General features: G+C 44.1%; 1 protein-coding gene across 4 annotated transcripts in view; it reads left to right on the top strand.

The window, feature by feature from the left end:
• The first annotated feature begins 578 nt into the window (after positions 1 to 578).
• ano6 (anoctamin 6) overlaps positions 579 to 21,239 on the top strand; it is a 145,861-nt gene continuing 125,200 nt past the window's right edge. For 2 of the 4 annotated variants that reach the window (XM_072551962.1, XM_072551965.1), the window contains exon 1: positions 579 to 1,276. In XM_072551962.1, the coding sequence (XP_072408063.1) occupies positions 1,222 to 1,276 (55 nt within the window). In that variant the 5' untranslated portion in view covers positions 579 to 1,221. The remainder of the gene's footprint in view (positions 1,277 to 21,239) is intronic. The other 2 variants (XM_072551963.1, XM_072551964.1) reach the window with 2 other exon arrangements.

The following is a 21,239-nucleotide window of genomic DNA, read 5'->3' as shown; positions in this document are numbered from 1 at the left end:
ATGGGCCAAATGCTGGCAAATGGGACTGGATTAAGTTAGAATATCTGGTCAGCATGAATGAGTTGGACCAAAGTGTCCAGTTCTGTGGTGTACACCTATATAACTCTAAATGGACCTTGTGTAGTGCGGTGTCCCGTTTGCCAGTTTTTGGCCCATATCCCTCTAAACCCTTCCTATTCATATACCCATCCAGATGCCTTTTAAACATTGTAATTGTACCAGCCTCCACAAATTCCTCTGGCAGCTCATTCCATACATGCACCACTCTCTGCGTGAAAAAGTTGCCCCTTTGAAATCTTTCCCATCTCACCTTAAACCTATTCCCTCTAGTTCTGGACTCCCCCCACCCGAGGGAAAAAATACCTTGTCTGTTTACCCAACCCATGCCCCTCATGATTTTATAAACCTTTACAAGGTCACCCCTCTGCCTCCGACGCTCCAGGGAAAACAGGTCCAGCCTGTTCAACCTCTCCCTATCGCTCAGATCCTCTAACCCTGGAAATCTGTATAGACTTTAACCCTAGCAATGTATGCACGGTGTGGATCCTAGATTACAATGAAAAGGCAGCTTCACATTTGCTACATAACAAGACCAAAAGTCGATGGGGTGATCCGAAAACAGCAAGTGACACCCCGGGGAATCACAGTAATGCTGCCAGGCACTGTTCTTCATGCTTGAGGGTTATTATCAAAAGGTTACTGTGTGTCCCAAGAGCTTGCTGTGACGCTACACTCTTTCCGCTGTTGTGGATTCCACAGCTGGGCGGACACAATGCACGAAACCAAAGCCAAAAAAAAGAGAAGCCACTCAGATGTATGCAGAGCCTGAGAGATTCCCTCAAAGTTTTGTTTGCGGAAGTGTGCGATCGCCTGAAATTCCTGGCGGAGAGTGACGGCCGAACGGGGTGGGGTCTGGACTGAGTTTGTGTCTCTGTGCCGGGGGCTCCTTGTTTCTCTCACAGACTCTCCACAGACATCGAGAGGAAAAACAATATTATTTTTGCTTTGGTTTGTTTTGTGTTTTGGGGCAGACTGAGGTCTCCTGTTGTTACCTGGAGACTGATCTCCGAGGCGGGAGACATTCCCCTTTCTGCCTGATGTGAGGGAGGACACTACTTTATGGTTTGATTTTTAATTTTTTTTTAAAAAAGAAGTGTACTTTCAGCCTACGCCAAGGTCCGTATAACAAGAAAAAAGATTTTTAAACAAAAAGTATCCAAGATGACGGATGTAGATTCGGACGAGGAACAATTGGAGATGGAAGAATTCCCTGACGGTGAGTCATCAAACACATTAAATATTGGGTTACATTTTCTTTTTTTTAAAAAAAGAATATTTAAATAAATAATGTTCTTCGCGTTCAGTTTTAGTTTATTTTGAGCCTACTACCTCCATGCAGTTTGACATCTTCGACCTAGCTTTGTGTAAGTTCAACAGGATAGTGGTCGAATTTTTTTTAAAAAGAACATATTACATTTAATGACTGAAGCTTTGTCTTTTTTTCTGTTTTGATATTTTCGCCAAATCTGTGGCTGAAGTTTTCCAACCACACTCTGCATGATCGAAAAGTTTGACTTGATGAGGAAGTGGTTACTGTCCAGTCAAACAGATGGAGAAACTTGGCTCAGTTTGTGCATTTGTCATTAGCTGTCCCGCCTTTCTTTTTGTGTGTTTTATGGAGTCATAGTTATACAGCACGGAAACAGACCCTTCGGCCCAACTCGTCAGTGCCTATCCTAACGTAATCTAGTCCCATTTGCCAGCACTTGGCCCATATCCCTCCAAATTCTTCCTATTCAGATACCCATCCAGATGTCTTTTAAATGCTGTGTTGTACCAACCTCCACACTTCCTCTGACAGCTCATTCCATACACATAACCACACTCTGTGTGAAATAGTTGCCCCGTAGGTCTCTTTATATCTTTCCCCTCTCACCCTAAACCTAACGCCCTCTAGTTCTGGACTCCCCTCCAATCCCAGAGAAAAGACCTTGTCTATTTATCCTATCCATGCCCCTCATGATTTTATAAACCTCTATAAGGTCACCCCTCAGCCTCCGATGCTCCACGGAAAACAGTCCCAACCTATCCAGCCTCTCCCTATAGCTCAAATCCTCCAACCCTGGCAACATCCTTGTCAATCTTTTCTGAACCCTTTCAAATTTGACAACATCCTTCTAATAGGAAGGAGACCAGAATTGCATGCAATATTCCAACAGTGGCCCAACCAATGTCGTGTACAGCCGCAACATGACCTCCCAACTCCTGTACTCAATACTCTGACTAATAAAGGAAAGCATACTAAAAGCCTTCTTCAGTATCCTATCTACCTGCAACTCTACTTTCAAGGAACTATGAACCTGCACATCAAAGTCTCTTTGTTCAGCAACACTTCCCAAGACCTTTCTAGTAAGTGTATAAGTCCTGCCTTGATTTGGTTTTCCAAAATGCAGCACCTTTCATTTAGCTAAATTAAACTTCAAATAAATTAGTCCCATTTGCTAGCATGTGGCCAATATCCCTCTAAACCCTTCCTATTCATATACTCATCCAGATTCCAAAAAAATGTTGTAATTGTAACAGTCTCCACCACTTCCTCTGACAGCTCATTCTATACAAACACCATCCTCTGTGTGAAAACGTTGCCCCTCAGGTCCCTTTTAAATCTTCCCCTCTCACCTTAAACCTAGTCATCTAGTTTTGGACTCTCCCACCCTGGGGGAAAGACTTTTACTATTCTTTCTGTCTGTGTCCCTCATGATTTTATAAACCTCTTTCTCGTCATCTGTCAGCCTCCAACACTCCAGGGAGAGTAGCCCCAGCCTATTCAGCTTCTCCCTATAGCTCAGTCCCATGTTTGTTTTGCTTCAGCATTTGCTTCTGATTGAATTCAGTTTTGGAATACAGAACTAAATGAATTGGATAATAGTTGAAGTGAAGCTGGCCCCACCTTTGTGAGACTTCTTCAGCTGGTTCCTTCCACTGAATGTCACTCGGTTTCACCTTGCTCCTTGTTGAAGGGCTCAGCTGTGGGTTAAGGCAGGGCTGTTCATGCAGGCTCCCACAGAAGTTTTGAAAAATTTTCTGAAGGTTGCTCAATTGTTTAGAAGACAAGAAAACAAACTCAAAACCAAACTTTCAGATGCAACAGATGTATAGGACAAGTGGACAATACTCGGGGTTGTAAAGGGCCATTGTCAGACAGCCGAGAGGTTTCCATGATGACACCAAGCATTTCAAGTATTAATGATCTAGACTTGAAATATAGGAGTTGAGAATGTAGTGCTGGAAAAGCACAGCAGGTCAGGCAACATCGAGGAACTGAAGAATCGAGGTTTCGGGCATAATCCCTTCATCAGGAATGAGGCTTGTGGGTCAGGGCTGAGAGATAAATGGGAGAGGGGGTAGGATTGGGGGGGAAGGTAGTTGGGAAAGCAATAGGTGGATGAAGGTGAGGGAGAAGGTGATAGGTCAGAGGAGGAAGTGATTGATGGGTCTGGAGGGCTGTGCCGAGTTGGAGGCTTGGGACTGGGATAATGTGGAGGGAGGGGAAATGAGGAAGCTGTTGGAATCCATATTTATCCCATGTGTTTGTAGTGTCCAAGGTGGAATATGAGGTGTTCCTCCACCAGGCGTTGGATAATAATGGTTTGGTGGTGGAGGAGGCCCAGGGCCTGCATGTCCTTGATGGAGTGGGATGGGGAGTTGAAGTGTTCAGCCACAGGGTGGTGGGGTTGGTGGGTACGGGTGTCCCAAAGATGTTCTCTGAAATGATCCGCAAGAAGGCATCCTGTCTCCCTGATGTAGAGGAGACCACGCCAGTGCAACGGATGCAGTAGATGACATTGGGAGAGATGCAGGTGAATTTCTGATGGATGTGGAAGGATCCATTGGGGCCTTGGATGGATTTGAGGGGAGTGGTGTGGACACTGGTTTTGCACTTCCTGCGGTGGCAGAGAAAGGTGCCAGGTTGTGGGCAGGTGGGGGGTGTGGACCTGACAAGGGAGTCACGGAGGGTTTGGTCTTTTCAGAACACTGATGGGGTGGGGAGGGAAATATATCTCTGGTGGTGGGGTAATTTTAAGATGGCGGAAGTGGCAAGGGATGATGTGTTGTATGCAGAGGTTGGTGGGGTGGAAGGTGAGGACCAGTGGGCTTCTGTCCTTGTTGCATTGGGAGGGGTGGGGTTCAAGGGTGGTGGTGCATGAAGTGGAGGAGATGCACCGGAGGGCATCGTCAATCACGTGGGAAGGGAAGTTGCAATCATGGAAGAAGGAGGTCATCTGGGAAACAGATGCGGCAGAGGCGGAGGAAGTGGGAACAAGGGATGGCATTTTTGCAGGAGTTGGGGTGGGAGGAGGTGTAGTCTAGGTAGCTGTGGGAGTCGGTGTGCTTGTAGTATATGTCTGTAGTTAGCCCGTTGCCAGAGACGGTGATGGAGAGGTCCCAGAAGGGGAGGGAGGTGTCTGAGATGGTCCAGGTGAATTTGAGGTCAGGTTGGAATTTGTTGGTAAAGTTGATGAGCTGTTTGACATCTTTGTGGGGAGCATGAGGTGGGGCCAATACAGTCATCGATGTACAGGTGTGGGGTGGTGCCGGTGTAACTGTGGAAGATGGACTGTTCCACATATCTGACAAACAGGCAGGCATAGCTGGGCTCCATGAAGGTACCTATAGCCACCCCTTTGGTTTGGAGGAAGTGGGAGGATTGGAAGGAGAAGTTGAGGGTGAGTACCAGTTTAGCCAGGTGGATGAGGGTGTCAGTGGAAGGGTAATGGTTGGGATGGCATGAGAGGTAGAAATGGATGGCTTGGAGATCTTTGTTGTGGTGGATCAATGTAGACAGGGACTGGATGTCCATGGTGAAGGTGAGACATTGGAAACCAGGGAAACAAAAATCTAGGAGGAGATGAAGGGCATGGGTGGTGTCACAAATGTAGGTGGGGAGTTCCTGGACTAAGGGGGACAGGACAGTGTCGAGGTAGGAAGAGAAGAGTTCAGTGGGACAGGAGCAGGCTGAGACAGTGGTTTGACTGGGGCAGTCAGGTTTGTGAATCGGGCGGAACAGGGTTTACGGACAATGAGGTTGGAGGCTGACTGTAGGAGGCATGATCAGTAAGTTCATAGATGGCATGAATTTTGGTGGTTTGGTAGATAATTAAGACATAATGTTAAACTTAATAGCAACAGTGCATACCATCCACAAGATAGACATTAGTGATCCAAATGGGTTTTCCTGACTGTGCTCTGTGGTTTGATCGTCTTCGTTAGATTCTTAATTGCAGATTTCTATTGAATTCTACTTTCACCACCATGGTGGGTTTAGAATGCAAGTTTGTATAATGAGACCTGAGTCTTTTTGACTAAAAGTACTGATAATACCATCATGGTCTTAGAAAGATTTGGAGATGTCAGTGTTGGACTGGGGTGTACAAGGTTAAAAATCACACAACACCAGGTTATAGTCCAACAGGTTTAATTGAAAGCACACTAGCTTTCGGAGTTCGCTCCTTCATCAGGTGATAGTGGAGGGCTCAATCCTAACACACAGAGTTTATAGCAAAAATTTACAGTGTGATGTAACTGAAATTATACCTTGATTGTCTGTTGAGTCTTTCATCTGTTTGAATACCATGATAGTTTGACTTCTTTCATGTGTAAATCACAAAACCTTTTTTATATAAAAAGTTGCATTCTCAGGTTAGCTGTGACAATGGGTGATGGCTAGATAATATGTTGAAGGTGTGTTCTCTGTCTATGCCATGATGTTTAGATTGATTCTAATCTAAAAAGTGAGTTAACAGAGTTTCACATGAATAAGAAAGGGTCTTCTAAATTTACAACCGCGGTTGCGATTGAATATCAGTTGTAAACGGTTTGGATGTTTAAACTGGTGCATAGGGTGCCTGTCAAGTGAGCTGCTTTGCCCTGGGTGGTGTCAAGCTTCTTGAGTGTTGTTGGAGGTGTACCCATCTAGGTTAGAATTCCATCACACTCCTGACTTATACCTTATAGATGGTGGACAGGCTCTGGGGAGTCAGGAGATGAGTTACTCGCTATAGAATTGTAAGGCCCTATCTGTTCTTTTTCCTCCTCACCAATTAATTCACCAGATGAGGTCACCTCTGGCAAAACCAGCATTTATTGCTCAGAGGGCAGTTAAGAGCCAAACACATTGCAGTGGCTTTGGAGTCACATGTAGGCCAGCCATTTCCTTTCCTCAAGGGCATTCGTGAACCAGACGGGTTTTTATGACAATCAGCAAAGATTCATGATCACCATTAAACACATTTTAAAAAAAAATTAATTCAAATTCCACCATCTGCCAGGATTCAAATCCAGACCCCAGAACATTACTGGATCGCTAGTTTAACAATCCAATGTTAATACCATGTGGCGATCACCTCCCTCTTGCAGCAGCCATATTTATTTGGCTGATCCAGTTTGCTTTCTGCTCAATCATAACCCTCATTCCGATATTGATTATGGGGATTTGGCAATGGACAAACACTGCTTCACTGATTGAGAAATTACAAATAATTGTGCAATCCTTGTGAACATCCCACTCTGACTTTATGATGGAGGGGAGGATATTGGTGAGTCAGCTGAAAATAGATTAGATTAGATTCCCTACGGTGTGGAAACAAGCCCTTCGGCCCAACAAGTCCACACTGACCCTCCGAAGAGTAACCCACACCCCCTCTGACTAATGCACCTAGCAGCTGTGGACAATTTAGCATGGCCAATTCACCTGAGTTTTTCCTTGGACAATTCCTGACGGAGCTACAGGACTTGTGTGGTAATGTCTCTACTGCTCAGTGCAATACACCACAAGCTACCTTTAATTCAGCTATTTATGAAGAAATCTCAAATACCGAAGCAATTATTTTAAATTTATTGCATGTAGCAAACAAAATAAGACCCCGCAAGCTAAGCCTCACAACAGAACTTGGCTATTCCTTGATTGGTGATGGAATTTAGCTACAATTCCAACCAACAGTGTCTGTCTCTGGATGTACCCAGGGTTCGATCCTTGTGTAGTGTTGTTCTTTCAAAGTTCCACTCCAAAGGAATCCTGGAGTTAAATTCTTGTGCAATTTTTTTCTCCTTCAAGAATATGATGTGACATTATTGACGATCCTTTCATCCACAATATTCCCAAACTGCAACTTGCTGCCTTATCAGAAATAGCTTCTTTGTTCCCTGTTACATTTGGTATTGGCTTGTCTGTTTGAAGACACAGCTTTCCTGCAGTTAACCCCTTAAATTCTTCTGCCGGGCAATCAGTTGTCCTTGTGGCATATGGCAGCCAGTTATCAAACAGATGTTATAGTAGTTTTGTTTCGCTTTGACTTCTTCTTTTCCCAGGCATGGCTAATTGCTTTCAATTTCAAGGATAACAGTTTGTCCTTGTCCCTTAACAGTTATTTGACTCCTGCATCGCCACTCCCTGACCACCCGCTGCCTGGAGGAAGAACGCCTCATCTTCCGCCTCAGAACCCTTCAACCCCAGGGCATCAATGTGGATTTCACCAGTTTCCTCATTTCCCCTCCCCCCACCTTATCCCAGTTCCATCCTTCTAGCTCAGCACCATCCTCATGACCCATCCTATTGTCCATCTTCCTTCCCACCTATCTGCTTCACCCTCCCCTCTGACCTTTCACCTTCCCCCACTTCCATCCACCTATTACATTCTCAGCTACCTTCCTCACCAGCCCCACTCCCCTCCCGCTTATCTCTGCACCCTTGAAGCTTCCAGCCACGTTCCTGATGAAGGGCTTTTGCCCGAAACGTGGATTCTCCTGCTCTTTGGATGCTGCCTAACCTGCTGTGCTTTTCCAGTACCACACTCTTTACTCTAATCTCCAGCGTCTGCAGTCCTCACTTTCTCTGAGTTATTCGAATATTGCTGATTCTTTCAATCTATGAACTGTTCTAAAGTTTCCAGGAACACACTATATCTCTGAGCCAGGAGGCCTGGATTCAAGTCTCACCTGTTCTAGAGGTGTCTAATAAACATCGCTGAACAGGTTGATTAGAAAAAAATCCACAAAAAAGAGAAACTGAGAAACTTGGGGTTTTCGTGGCACAGTGGTAGTGTCCCTCTTCTGGGCCGAGCAGCCTGAGTTTGACTCCCATCTGCTTCATGCCTGTGTCATTATGCCCAAACATGTTGATTATGGGAAAAAATCTCCCCTGAGGAACTGTCCTGGAGTGGAGATAACCACTAATAACCACAGCCATCATCGTTTATGCTAGGTATGACTCTAACCAGTGCAGTGCTGATTCCTGGTGACATTAGGCTTGATAGAGGTTTTGGTATCATGTTTTTTAAAAATTCATTCATAGGATATGGGTATCAGTAGCTAGGCCAGCGTTTATTGCCTGTTCCTAATTGCCCAGTGGTTTCATGGTCATCACTAGAATCTAATTTCCAGGTTATTATTGAATTCAAATTCTGCTGTGGTGGGATAGCAATAATACCACCCGGCCTCTGCTTATCCCTAATTTTCTGAAGGTGTAATGAGGACAGGAGCTGATCCGAACCAACAGAACCCATTAGTGTGCACGACGTTGTTAAGTAATCCTTGGCTGTGCTATCGATGACACCTTTCATCTCTTTGCTACTGATTGAGTGCAAACTGGAGTAGTAATTGGCCAGATTGGATTTTTCTTGCTTTGTGTAGACAGAATATAACTGGGAATTTTTCCCCATTTCTGGATAGATGCCAGTGTTATAATTGTCTTGGAACAGCATGACTGAAGGTATGGCAAGTTCTCGGGCACAAATCTGTTGTTCTGTTATGACACTATTGTGGTATGAACATTGTGAGTACTTCTGATGTAGCCTGATAAAAGTTTGGCTATGTTACTTTGCAATTCTATCCCTGCAGAAATAAATCCTGATGCTTGATTTTTTTTTTCATAGTCTTGTTAATCTATGTTACTATTTTTTAATGATTTGTGATTTCATTTGAAGTAAACGAAAAGTCTTTTAAAATTGGTGACACTAATTTTGTTTTATGAACGAACAATAGATAGCAGTGGAGAACTAGTTGTGCAACTTATTTTAATAAACCAACTTCAAATTAGGTTCTAGTGATGACCATGAAACCACTGGGCAATTAGAAACAGGCAATAAATGCTGGCCTAGCTAGTGATATCCACATCCTATGAATTAATTTTTAAAAAACATGATACCAAAAGCTCTATCAAAACTAATGTCACCGGGAATCAGCACTGCACTGGTTAGAGTCATACGTAGCATAAACAATGATGGCTGTGGTTATTAGTGGTTATCTCCGCTCCAGGACAGTTCCTCAGGGGAGATTTTTTTCCCCTAATCAACATGTTTAGGCATAATCAGCATCATTATTTAATAAATCTAAATCAATTGGTCGAACTAAATTTGATTTGGGTTAGGAATATGATTGAAGAACTCTGCTGTACAGGTTCTCAATTTAGCTTCCAAATGTTAGGGTACAAAGGAATGGCAACATTAATTCTCAAGATGTTTTTAAATGATGTATTAAAATTTACTCTAGTGAGCCTGAGTTTGACTTTACGAGTACACACCTTTGTTTGGGCAAAAGTATGCAAAACGTGTGTGATGTTACTGACACAGGACACCACAAACAGGATGCTTACCTATCTTGCAAGCAACCAAATGTGCTGACAGAGTTACAAAGCTGACTCCTGTTAGCACTGCTGTAAGCTGATTAGTTAATTGTAAGTGTTAGTCAAAGCAACTGAACTGCTTTTAAGCACCTTCATGTAACAAAGTTGCACACAACCAGCTAAAAACACATTAGATCACTTGTTGCTATTTTCCTAACTAACCCGTTCAGAGACATTATTACACGTGTCTGGAGCAGATGGATTGCCAACCCAAAAACATTCAGAAATCACAGGACAATTAATTGATGGTTATTGACAATTATTGATTGAAATCCTTTGCATAACTGAAAACACTAACAAAAGTTAGAAAGAAAAATAAGATGGAGTTCTATGGCTTGTTTGTTGTATCTCGCTTTGCTTTTATGTGTTTGTAGCAGACACTAACCACATGTTTGTATGCAATGACTTTGTATTCTACAAGAAAATCATATCTCAAGGGGGTGGGGTTGCCTCGTTAATTAAGAATGAAATTAAATCTATTGCGTTGAATGACATAGGGTCGGATGATGTGGAGTCTGCGTGGGTGGAGTTGAGGAACCACAAAGGCGAAAAACACCATAATGTGGGTTATGTACAGACCTCCTAACAGTGGTCAGGACCATGGGCGCAAGATGTACCAGGAAATAGATAGGGCATGTCAGAAAGGCAAGGTCACGGTGATCATGGGGGACTTCAATATGCAGGTAGACTGGGTGAATAATGTTGCAGGTGGATCCAAAGAAAGGGAATTCACAGAATGCTTGCAGGATGGCATTTTAGAACAGATGGTGATGGAGCCCACTAGGGAGCAGGCTATTCTGGACTTAGTGCTATGTAATGAGCCAGACTTTATAAAAGATTTTGAAGTAAGGGAACACTTAGGAGGCAGCGATCATAATATGGTAGAGTTCAGTCTGCAGTTTGAAAGAGAGAAGGTAAAATCAGATGTAATGGTGTTACAATTAAATAAAGTTAATGACAGGGGCATGAGAGAGAAACTGATGAAAATCGACTGGAAGCAGAGCCTAGTGGGGAAGACAGTAGAGCAACAATGTGTTTCTAGGTGCAATTGAGGAGACAGTACAGAGATTCATCCCAAAGAAAAGCAAGATTATTCAGTGGGGGGAGGAGCAGGAGGATTTAGACAGCCATGGCTGACAAGGGAAGTCAGGAAATGTATTAAAGAAAAAAAGAGACCCTACAAAGTGGCCAAGAGCACTGGGAAATCAGAAGATTGGGAAAGCTACAGAAACCAACAGAGGATAACAAAGAGAAAAATAAGGAAGGAGAGGATCAAATATGAAGGTGTGCTAGCCAGTAATACTAGAAATGATAGTAAAAGTTTCTTTCAATACTCAAGAAACAAATGGGAGGCAAAAGTAGAAATTAGGCTGCTCCAAATTGATGCAGGAAGATAAGGAAATAGCTGAAGAACTTAATAAGTACTTCGTGTCAGTCTTCACGGTGGAAGACATTAGTAATATCCCAACAATTAAGGAGAGTCAGGAGGCAGAGTTGAGTATGGTAGCCATTACAAAAGAGAAAGTGCTAGAAAAGCTAAAAGGTCTAAAAATTGTTAAATCTCCTGGCCCCCATGGACTACATCCTAGAGTTCTGAGAGAGGTGGCTGAGGAAGTAGTGGAGGCGTTAGTTGTGATCTTTCAAAAGTCACTGGAGTCAGGGAAAGTCCCAGGTGATTGGAAAATTGCTGTTGTAACCCCTTGTTCAAGAAAGGATCATGACAAAAGATGAAAATGTATCGCCTGATTAGCCTAACCTCGGTTGATGGTAAAATTCTAGAATCCATCATTAAGGATGAGATTTCTAAATCTTGGTAGTGCAGGGTCAGATTAGAACAAGTTAGCATGGATTTAGTAAAGGGAGGTCATGCCTGACAAACCTGTTAGAATTCTTTTAAGAGGTAACAGGTAGGTTAGACCAGGGAAACTCAGTGGATGTCACCTATCTAGATTTCCAAAAGGCCTTTGATAAGGTGCCACACGGGAGGCTGCTGAGTAAGGTGAGGGCTCGTGGTGTTTGATGTGAGCTACTGGCATAGATTGAGGATTGGCTGTCTGACAGAAGGCAGAGAGTTGGGATAAAAGGTTCTTTTTCGGAATGGCAATCGGTGACAAGTGGTGTCCTGCAGGGTTCAGTATTGGAGCCACAGCTGTTCACTTTATATATTAATGATCTGGATTAAGGGACTGGGGGCAATCTGGCAAAGTTTGCCGATGATACAAAGTTAGGCGGACAGGCAGGTAGTACTGAGGAGGTTGGGAGGCTGCAGAAAGATTTAGACAGTTTTGGAGAGTGGTCCAGGAAATGGCTGATTAAGTTCAACGTGAGCAAGTGTGAGGTCTTGCACTTTTGGAAAAAAAAGTACAGGTGTGGACTATTTTCTAAACTGTGAGAAAATTCATAAAGCTGAAGTACAAAGGGATCTGGGAGTGCTAGTCCAGGCTTTACTAAAGGTTGACTTGCAGGTTGAGTCCATGATTAAGAAAGCGAATGTCGTTTATCTCATGAGGGTTGGAATGTAAAAGCAGTGATGTGCTTCTGAGACTTTATAAAGCTCTGATTAGGCCCCATTTAGAATACTGTGTCCACTTTTGGGCCCCACACCGCAGGAAGGACATACTGGCACTGGAGCGGTCCAGCGGAGATTCACACGGATCATCCCTGGTATGGGAGGCCTAACATATGATGAACGGCTGAGGATCCTGGGATTGCATCCATAGTGTTTAGAAGGTTGAGGGGAAATCTAATAGAAACTTACAAGATAATGCATGGCTTGGAAAAGGTGGATGCTGGGAAGTTGTTTCCATTAGGTGGGGAGACTAGGACCCGTGGGCACAGCCTTAAAATAAGAGGGGGTCAATTTAGAATGGAAAAGAGGAGACATTCCTTCAGCCTGTGGGCCTGCGGAATTCATTGCCACTGAGCGCAGTGGACGCCAGCATGTTGGGTATCTTCAAGGTAGAGATTGATAAATTCTTGATCTTGCAAGGAATTAAGGGCTTCGGGGAGAGTGCGGTAAGTGACGTTGAAATGCCCATCAGCCATGATAAATGGTGGAGAGGACTTGATGGGTCGAATGGCCTTACTTCCTCTCCTATGTCTTATAGATTCATAGAATCATAGAGATGTACAGCTTGGAAATAGACCCTTCGGTCCAACCTGTCTATGTCGACTAGATATCCCAACCCGATCTAGTCGCACCTGCCAGCACCTGGCCCATATCCCTCCAAACCCTTCCTATTCATATACTCATCCAAATGCCTCTTAAGTGTTGCAATTGTACCAGCCTCTACCACTTCCTCTGGCAGCTCATTCCATACACGTACCACCCTCTGCGTGAAAAAGTTGCCCTCTAGTTCTGGACTCCCTAACCCCAGGGAAAAGCTACAGCCTGTTCAGCCTCTTCCTGTAGCTCAAATCTTCTAACCCTGGCAACATCCTTGTCAATCTTTTCTGAACCCTTTCAAGTTTCACAATATCTTTCCGATAGGAAGGAGACCAGAATTGCACACAATATTCCAACAGTGGCATAACCAATGTCCTGTTCAACTCCTATACTCAATACTCTGACCAATAAAGAAAAGCATACCAAATGCCTTCTTCACTATCCTATCTACATACGACTCCACTTTCAAGGAGCTATGAACCTGCACTGCAAGGTCTCTTTGTTCAGCAACACTCCTTAGGACCTTACCATTAAGTGTATAAGTCCTGCTAAGTTTTGCTTTCCCAAAATGCAGCACCTTGTATTTATCTGAATTAAACTCCATCTACTACTTCTCTGCCCATTGGCCCATCTAGTCAAGGTCCTGTTGTAATCTGAGGTAACCCTCTTCGCTCCACTACACCTCCAATTTTGGTGTCATGGTCTTATGTCTAAGTTATAGCTACTAAACAAATTCGCAAAAAACAGTAACTTAATAGCTTTGAAGATATCGCAGCCATATGATTAAAAAATATTGTTACTGGGATGTGTGCATTTCTCACATGACAATATTTATTACTGTTCGTTACTGAAGCTTCAGTTCACCCAAAGTATTTTTAAGTATGGATTTCCAGAATGTTAACCCAGTGATAGTGAAGAAATAATATTGTACTTGTGGGTGGTAATACTTCCATGTGCCTGGTGTTTTTCCAAAATGTGGAAAACATTAAGAGTTGCTGAAGTGCAGTTTTGTAGATGGTAGACTCTGCTGCCACCATGGTGGAGGGAGTGGGCGTTTAAGGTGGTGGATGAAGTACCAATTTCATAGCAGCTTTAAAACAAAAACACATATTGCTGGAGAAACTCAGCAGATCTGGCAGCATCTGTGAAGAAAAAGCAGAGTTAATATTTCAGATCCGGTGACCCTTCTTCAGAATTGATGATAGGTAGGAAAAGGTCGATACATATGTTGAAAACAGAAGGTGAATGTTAAGGGTGGGAGCGGTGGTAAAGGAGTAAGCAATAGGTGAAGACGGTGCCCGGGGTTGGTGGGTGTGTGGGTGGGGGGGGGTCGGTTAGTGGAGACACAGTTAGGCAAACAAAGGGATTGATAATGGTAAGCCAGGGAGAAAGGGAAGCTGCTCATGGGGCCAATAGCTCGGTGACAATGGGCTGGCTGTGCTGAAAACAGTCCTGATAATACAAGGCCTAGGGTGAGTAAATGACTTGGAAGAAGGTATTCAGGCCCTAAAATGACTGAACTCAATATTGAGCCCCGAAGTCTGCAGGGTCCCCAAGTGGAAAATGAGTTACTGTTCTTCCAGCTTGCACTGAGCTTCACTGGAGCACTGCAGCGTTCCTGAGACAGAGATGTTGGCCAGGGAACAGGGTGGGGTGTTAAAATGGCAGGAAACTGGAAACTTGGGGACTTTTTTGCTGATAGGACATAGGTTTTCTGCAAAGTGGTCATCCAATCATTTTTCCAATGTCCACAGTCCAAGGGTGTGCAGGTTAGGTGGAATGGCTATTCAGAATTGCCCACTGCATCGAGGGATGTGCAGGTTATGATTAGCCTTGGTAAATGCGGGGATAGGATAGGGGTATGGGCCTGAATTGGATGCTTTTCAGAGGGTCAGTGTGGATTCACTGGGCTGAATGGCCTGCTTCTACACTGTGGGAATTCAATGACTGAATGTATTGTGAGCAGTGAATACAGTCGACTAAATTAATTGAAGTACATGGGTGCTTCATCTGGAAGGTGGATCTGGGGCTGTGAATAAAGAGGAGGGAGGAAGTAAATGAGCAGGAATTACATCTTCTGCAATTGCATAGGAATGTGGGCAGACATTGGGAATGGAGAAGGAGTGGTCTAGAGTGTTCCAGAGGGAATGGTCCCTGTGGAAAACTGATAGGGGAGTGGAGGAGAATATGTGTCTGGTGGTGGCATCCCACTGGAGGTGGCGGAAATGGCAGCTAATGATCCTTTGGATGTGGATGCTGGTGGGATGGCAGATAAGGACAAGGGGAAGCCAATTGCTGTTGTGGGAGGGAAGATAACGGTGGGGGCAGAATTATGGGAGATGCATTGGTCACGGCTGAAAGCCTTGTCAGCAACAGTGCTGGGGAATCCTTAGCTGAGGAGAAAGGTGGACATTTCTGAGGACCCTCCTGTGGATGATAGCATTGATAGAATAGATACGATGGAGATGGAAAAACTCAGAGAATGGAGTCAAGTCTTTCCAGGAATTAGGTTGTGAGGATGCATATTCAAGGTAGTTGTGGGAGTCAGTGGGTTTGTTGTGAATATTGGTGGCCAGCCTATCCCCAGAAATGGAAACAGAAAGCAAGGAAGGGAAGGGAGGAGTTGGAGATGGACCAGGTGAAGGTGAGAGCAGAGTTGAAATTGAAGTGACATGGATACATATTTCTAATTCTAAATGAGAAAGGGAGCAGCACTGATTATGTCATCGATGTATCAGCGACAGAGTGGAGGCTGGGGGGCCAGATTAGGATTGGAACAAGGAAAAGGTTGGAACAAGGAATGTTCGTCATACCCCACAAAGAGACAACTTCATGACCACCCCTCTGACCTGGAGAAAGTGAGACCTGGAGTTAAAGGGGAAGTTGCTCAAAGTGAGGACAAGCTCTGTTAGGGGGTGGAGGGTGGTGGTGGCTGGGGACAGCTCAGGTCTTTTTTTTTCCCAAGAAGGAGTAGAGTTACCTGAGATGGGAGATGGACATGTAAAGGCCATGGGGCAAATTTGTCCTGAATGGTGTCCATTTTCATGAGGTGTTGTTGGAGCTAATCCATACAGGGGTAGCACTGTGGCTCAGTGGTTAGCACTGCTACCTTACAGCACCAGGGACCCAGGTTCAATCCCAGCTCTTTGGAGGGTTGATGTGGATCTGATGGGCCAAACGGCCTGCTTCTATGCTGTAGGGATTCTGTGATTCTACACCAGTGGATGGTATTCTCATGGCACATGTGACTTGTACCTTGTTACTGAATAAACAGAGGCAGGAGTCCTGGGTTCAAGTCCCACATCTCTGAATAGGTTGACTAGAACATGTCTTGATATATCCTGGTTGAGAGGGCCCTTGGGATGCAGTGGTGTTGTCCCTACCATTCAGCTTTCAACTTCAGTACTCACTGCTTCGCAAAAGCAAACTCTGCCCCTGTGCTATGATGTTAAAGAGATGAGAATAATCTCATGCCAGCCTGACAGTAAACTTTTGGCCTTTGGCTCTCTTGTAATAGAACTATGCTGAGACATTAAATTGTACAGATTACTTCATACTGCGTTCTTCTTGGCTTTTCCAAAACCCCTCCCTCTTTGAGAATCTTCTTCCAATGTATCATCTTGACAATATCTTTGTTCCATGTATTACATCTTTTTGTCTCACTGTTGCTGCACTGTTGTAAAATGCCCTCCAAACATTTGCAATGTTATTTGATTTCATTGGTTAAAAAATGATTATTGCTACATTCAAATACTAAGCTTCAAGATTAATTGTCAAATTGTTTACATGTCAAAGAACAAATTATTCTTTTAAATTTTGTTTCCCATTATGTTTCTATGTTTATCTTATCTTATTGGATACATTCAATTTCCTCCCACAAAAAGCACTCTCACTATTGACCTATGAATTTTTCAGCTAATGTTTACATAAGTTCACAATTGTGGTGGCAATGAAGTGCACCTTGGATTGGGGACAGTTAAATGTTTTCAATTCTGAGTTTTCATTTGAGCCAGTAGAGGGGAAATTTCTTGGCTCACTGATTCTAATAACACTAATGTACGAGAATTATTATTGAGTAGTTCACCCCTTCCCCAGATGTTGAAACACCAGTTTCTTAAACTGGCTTTGCAATTGTTTATAATAGAGGAGTGTGGAAAGGCAAGAAAGGGGAAAAAAAAGCTCCAGTTTATGAAGTGAAATGTAGTCTCTATAAAGCATATAAAAGTATCACACAGACATTGAATTATGTTTGAATCCCAGACGTTATTGTTATGTAATCACCTTGCAAATACAGTTGTCCCCCCATACCTGTGGAGGATACGTTCCAATACCTACCATGGAAGCCTGAAACCGTGGATAGGTGCGAACCCATTCATTTCAATGGGACATTTACCTTCCCGGCAGCCCCATAATCCCTGGTTCTGGAAGGTTCCCTGTAATATGTTTGGGCCAGGATAAACCAAGGGTAACTGAAACCACAGAAAACGATGCCGCAGATATGGTGGTCGACCTGTAGTAAGGCTGTCCAGTGATAGGATTTGTTCTCTTAATGTTGGTGCTGGTATTTCAGGAAGGAATGTTAAACATGATTCCAGGAGATTTCCCATATCTTTGAAAATGCCATGGGACCTCCTGTGTCCACCTGGAAAAATGTCTAAAGCTTCTTCTGAAGGATGGATTTTTAATTATACAGTACTGGACTAAAGCAGCCATGGAAAAGAAGGAATCCTTGAGAAAGTAGACTGTATTTGTGAGAAATCAGAAGTACAACTATTTACCGACTGGTTCTGTAAAGTGACTAAATATTGCACTTCATCTGTCATGCTGAATCAGAATCATCTGTTTGCATTGACCTGTTCTACACACCAACAGGAATGGTGCACATTTCCAGAGCTTAGGACTGAATTGTGTGTTTTGTTTGAGTTATATGAAATTTTTCTTTGGAGGACTTCTCACCATGAGGCCTTCGTGAGTTCTGTCACAATATCTTCTCAAACTCTCCTCATTAATTACTTACCACACCTCTATGGTGTTTTTCACATGCAGTTCCAGCCCTATCTTATTGTGTGCTGTTTCCAGAACTACTCCCCATTCCGCTGCTATGCCACAAGTCACTGGCATCACTTGAACCTGCACCATCTTTAAAAGCTTACTTTTCAGCTGGAGTTGCCCTGCACAGTTGCTAACATTTGCCCTGGACATGGCAGACAGGGGAAAATCCTCACCGCACTCAGTGGGCAATGTCCTTGAGTTCCTGCTGGATAGGGAGATGCAGAGTCAGGACTTCCAATCTTCTTCCCCCCCACCCACCCCACTTCCCTGACCACCGACCCATCCAGGGCCAGTAGGTGAAGGCCAGCCCAATCTGAGACTGCACTCTCCTGGATTAAAATCTGATCTCTCTCTGGAGGAAAGCCTGGCAGTTTGGGATGAAGAACAATTTCCTTCTCCACTCTGCCAGGTTAAGTTCCACCATCTTCTCTCTCATACCTCACAGTCACTCTATCACTGCACTGGCCTCCCACTGAGGCCCACTCTCACTGTTGACTTCAGTATCTTCTCTCACTGGCTGTCACCCGCTCCAACCCACGAAATCACTCACCACTACATTGCCCTCTGTGCTGCCAATGCACTCACTGGGAACACCTCCCCACTTGCACTAACAGTGACAGCTTTGCCACCCACTTACATTGCCCTCAGTACCTGCCTATCATTCCAGGAGGTAAACAACCCAGATGGGTGTTGAGCTGCCTGACATTTAGCTCCTCACTTTGTGTGGAGAGGATCCTGAATCTGATCATGGAAATTGGAGGCTGCCTTTGACTTACTGTGCTCATATCCACCGAGTAAAGGCTGTGCTCTGTTGTCTTAACCAAGGCTAATGACAGATATGAAAATCTTTCTGCTTATGTGTCTGTGCTAAGTGCTAAGATGGGAGAGAAGTAGCATGAGCCTGGAATCTCTGATGGAGGGACCTAAGAGCAAAGAGCCAAGGCTGTGCAGTGGGGTGGCACAGTGGTTAGCTGCTGCCTTACAGCACTAGGGACCCAGGTTCGATTCCAGCCTTGGGTGACTGCCTGTGTGGAGTTTGCACATTCTCCCCGTGTCTGTGTGGGTTTTCTCCGGGTGCTCCGGTTTCCTCCCACAATCCAAAAATGTGCAGGTTAGGTGAATTGGCGATGCCAAGTTGCCCGTAGTGTTAGGTGCATTAGTCAGAGGGAAAATGGGTCTGGGTGGGTTACTCTTCGGAGGATCGATGTGGACTTGTTGGGCTGAAGGACCTGTTTCCACACTGTAGGGAATCTAATCTAATCTAAATTACAAGGCTGGGTTGCTGGAAGCATTCAGGTGGGTTCAGAGGAAGTGTGCGCTACGAGCAAGCAGGCAAGGAGCCAGGAGATGTAACCTGCTCCACTCGGTGAGCAGGATGTGTGTCCTGGAGCACAGGGTATCCTTGCTGCAGCGTTACAGCAAGATAATTCCTGATGCAGCCCGAAGTGCAGAAGCATCTTGCAAGGGGAGCAAGATGTGCTGTGAGGATTGCTGCTAGCGGCTGGCTTAAGTGGGATGCCAATGTCCATGAATGTGGGGTGCATGTGGCCAGTGCCCATGGAGCGTGCCCTGAGTTACGGCTGTCCAATTTCCAACCTGGAGGTTGTTCAGAGCAAGCAGAAAGCTGAACCCAACTGCTGCTGGCTCTGGTCTCCTTGTGAAGATTTATTTTCTTTTTGTAGAAGAAACAAAATGTGCCGAAAATGTGATTTGTCTCCCACCAACAGGAAGTAAAAACACCCAAGTGGCCAGTGACAAGCAGTGCGCTTCTCATCAAGGACAATGACTCAGTGAACGGAAACGTGAAGGCGGGAGTAGGGATTAAATCAAAATAAAATCTGAGGGGGAAATGAAACACTCCACACCCTACGGTGCCCACCTTTCCCTGAAAATCTCAAGGGTGTTGGTGGACACCGCGTGCTCCTTTACCAGGGACACCCGAGCTCTGACATAACCGCGGAAGAGGGGCAGGTGATCGGCCCTAACAACCCCCTTCAGAGCCTGCTGCTTGGACCTGTTTATGGTCAGCCTGGCCAGGCCCAGGAGCATCCTTGTGAAGTTTATTTGACGGGAGCGATAAGATGGGAGGCTGAAAGTTAATGAGGCCAGTTTGATTGTTAACAAGACATTTAAAAACCAATAATCATCATCTACTTGCAACCCAATCTCACCATGTCACTTGTGAAATGCATAAAAGATGGGATGATTTGCTCCTGACATTGAGGTAGCCCACTGCCAGGGGAAGTACCACCATTCATCTCTCTGCTATCTCACGCTCACTCTATATTTACTACTGCACCCACCTCCCACCAAGGTTTATGTTCCACCACACTCTCTGTTGCCTGCAACATCTTCCCTCACTCCCTGTGCTATCCCCATAGCCCATGCCGCTCAGACCCTTGTAAGATTCTGACCATTGCAACATTAGAAAGATATACCTGGCCTGTCATATGGAGTATCCTCACAGCAAGTGCAGGTTCTGAATTCTGGGGACACAAGATTTGCAACTGCACTTCAGCATTCTATTGATTTTAAATGAAAATGTCCCCACAGGATATTACAAAGCGTTTACACCACATTCTTCAGCTGTGGAATTATATTGTAAACTCTGCTGTTCCAAGGTGCTGCGCCCTCTGATATATGCAAGTGTTTATTTACAAAATAAGCTGGCCATTGTTTGCTGGGCCACATTTCCTGACTGGTGCAGTAAACTTTGTGTATTGAAACCCCAGTATAATTCCTGCTCATCTTTCTCTGTGTAGAAGATCCACAAGCTTTGAAGCATTTTTCCATGTTATTGTGGAACTTGACTGCTGAAATTTTATTCCCTATTGTCACTATGCTACACAACATACTCAATAATAAACAAAATGCTCTGATTCAAGAAGAGATTCTTTCCTTAAAATGTTTTAAAATCACCTTATTTTTTAAGGAGAGTGCTTTCTGTGAAGTGCCTAACATTGTGAGGCTTTGTGATTTGAGTTTTGCAGCCACGCCTTAGCCTAACATTGTACAGTAAAGCAATGTTTCATAATAGCTTATACATCTGGAATGATTTAAGCAATGTAACTATCATATTACAAAATCCTTAAGCAGTTGCGAACTGCTTTATTGTGGAGTTAAACTGTACTTGGCAATTAATTGGCTGTGTACTCTTAACACCTTTTGTAATTTTGGGAAGTGAGTTGTGCACTGCACATTTAGCTTATTTTACTGATCAACAATTTTGCTGTAGCAGCCAGAAAAAAAAAAGTATTCTCTGGGCACTTTTGTGGAAAGTTTGAATACACTGGTCATATGACATATTTGCACAAGCCCTTTGTGATTTTATGTACTTTTAAC

This window comes from Chiloscyllium punctatum, chromosome 32, assembly GCF_047496795.1.
Source record: "Chiloscyllium punctatum isolate Juve2018m chromosome 32, sChiPun1.3, whole genome shotgun sequence".
Classification (NCBI taxonomy): Eukaryota; Metazoa; Chordata; class Chondrichthyes; order Orectolobiformes; family Hemiscylliidae; genus Chiloscyllium; species Chiloscyllium punctatum.
The sequence above is the reverse complement of the archived record's forward strand: the minus strand, read 5'-3'. Positions and strand labels throughout refer to the sequence as shown.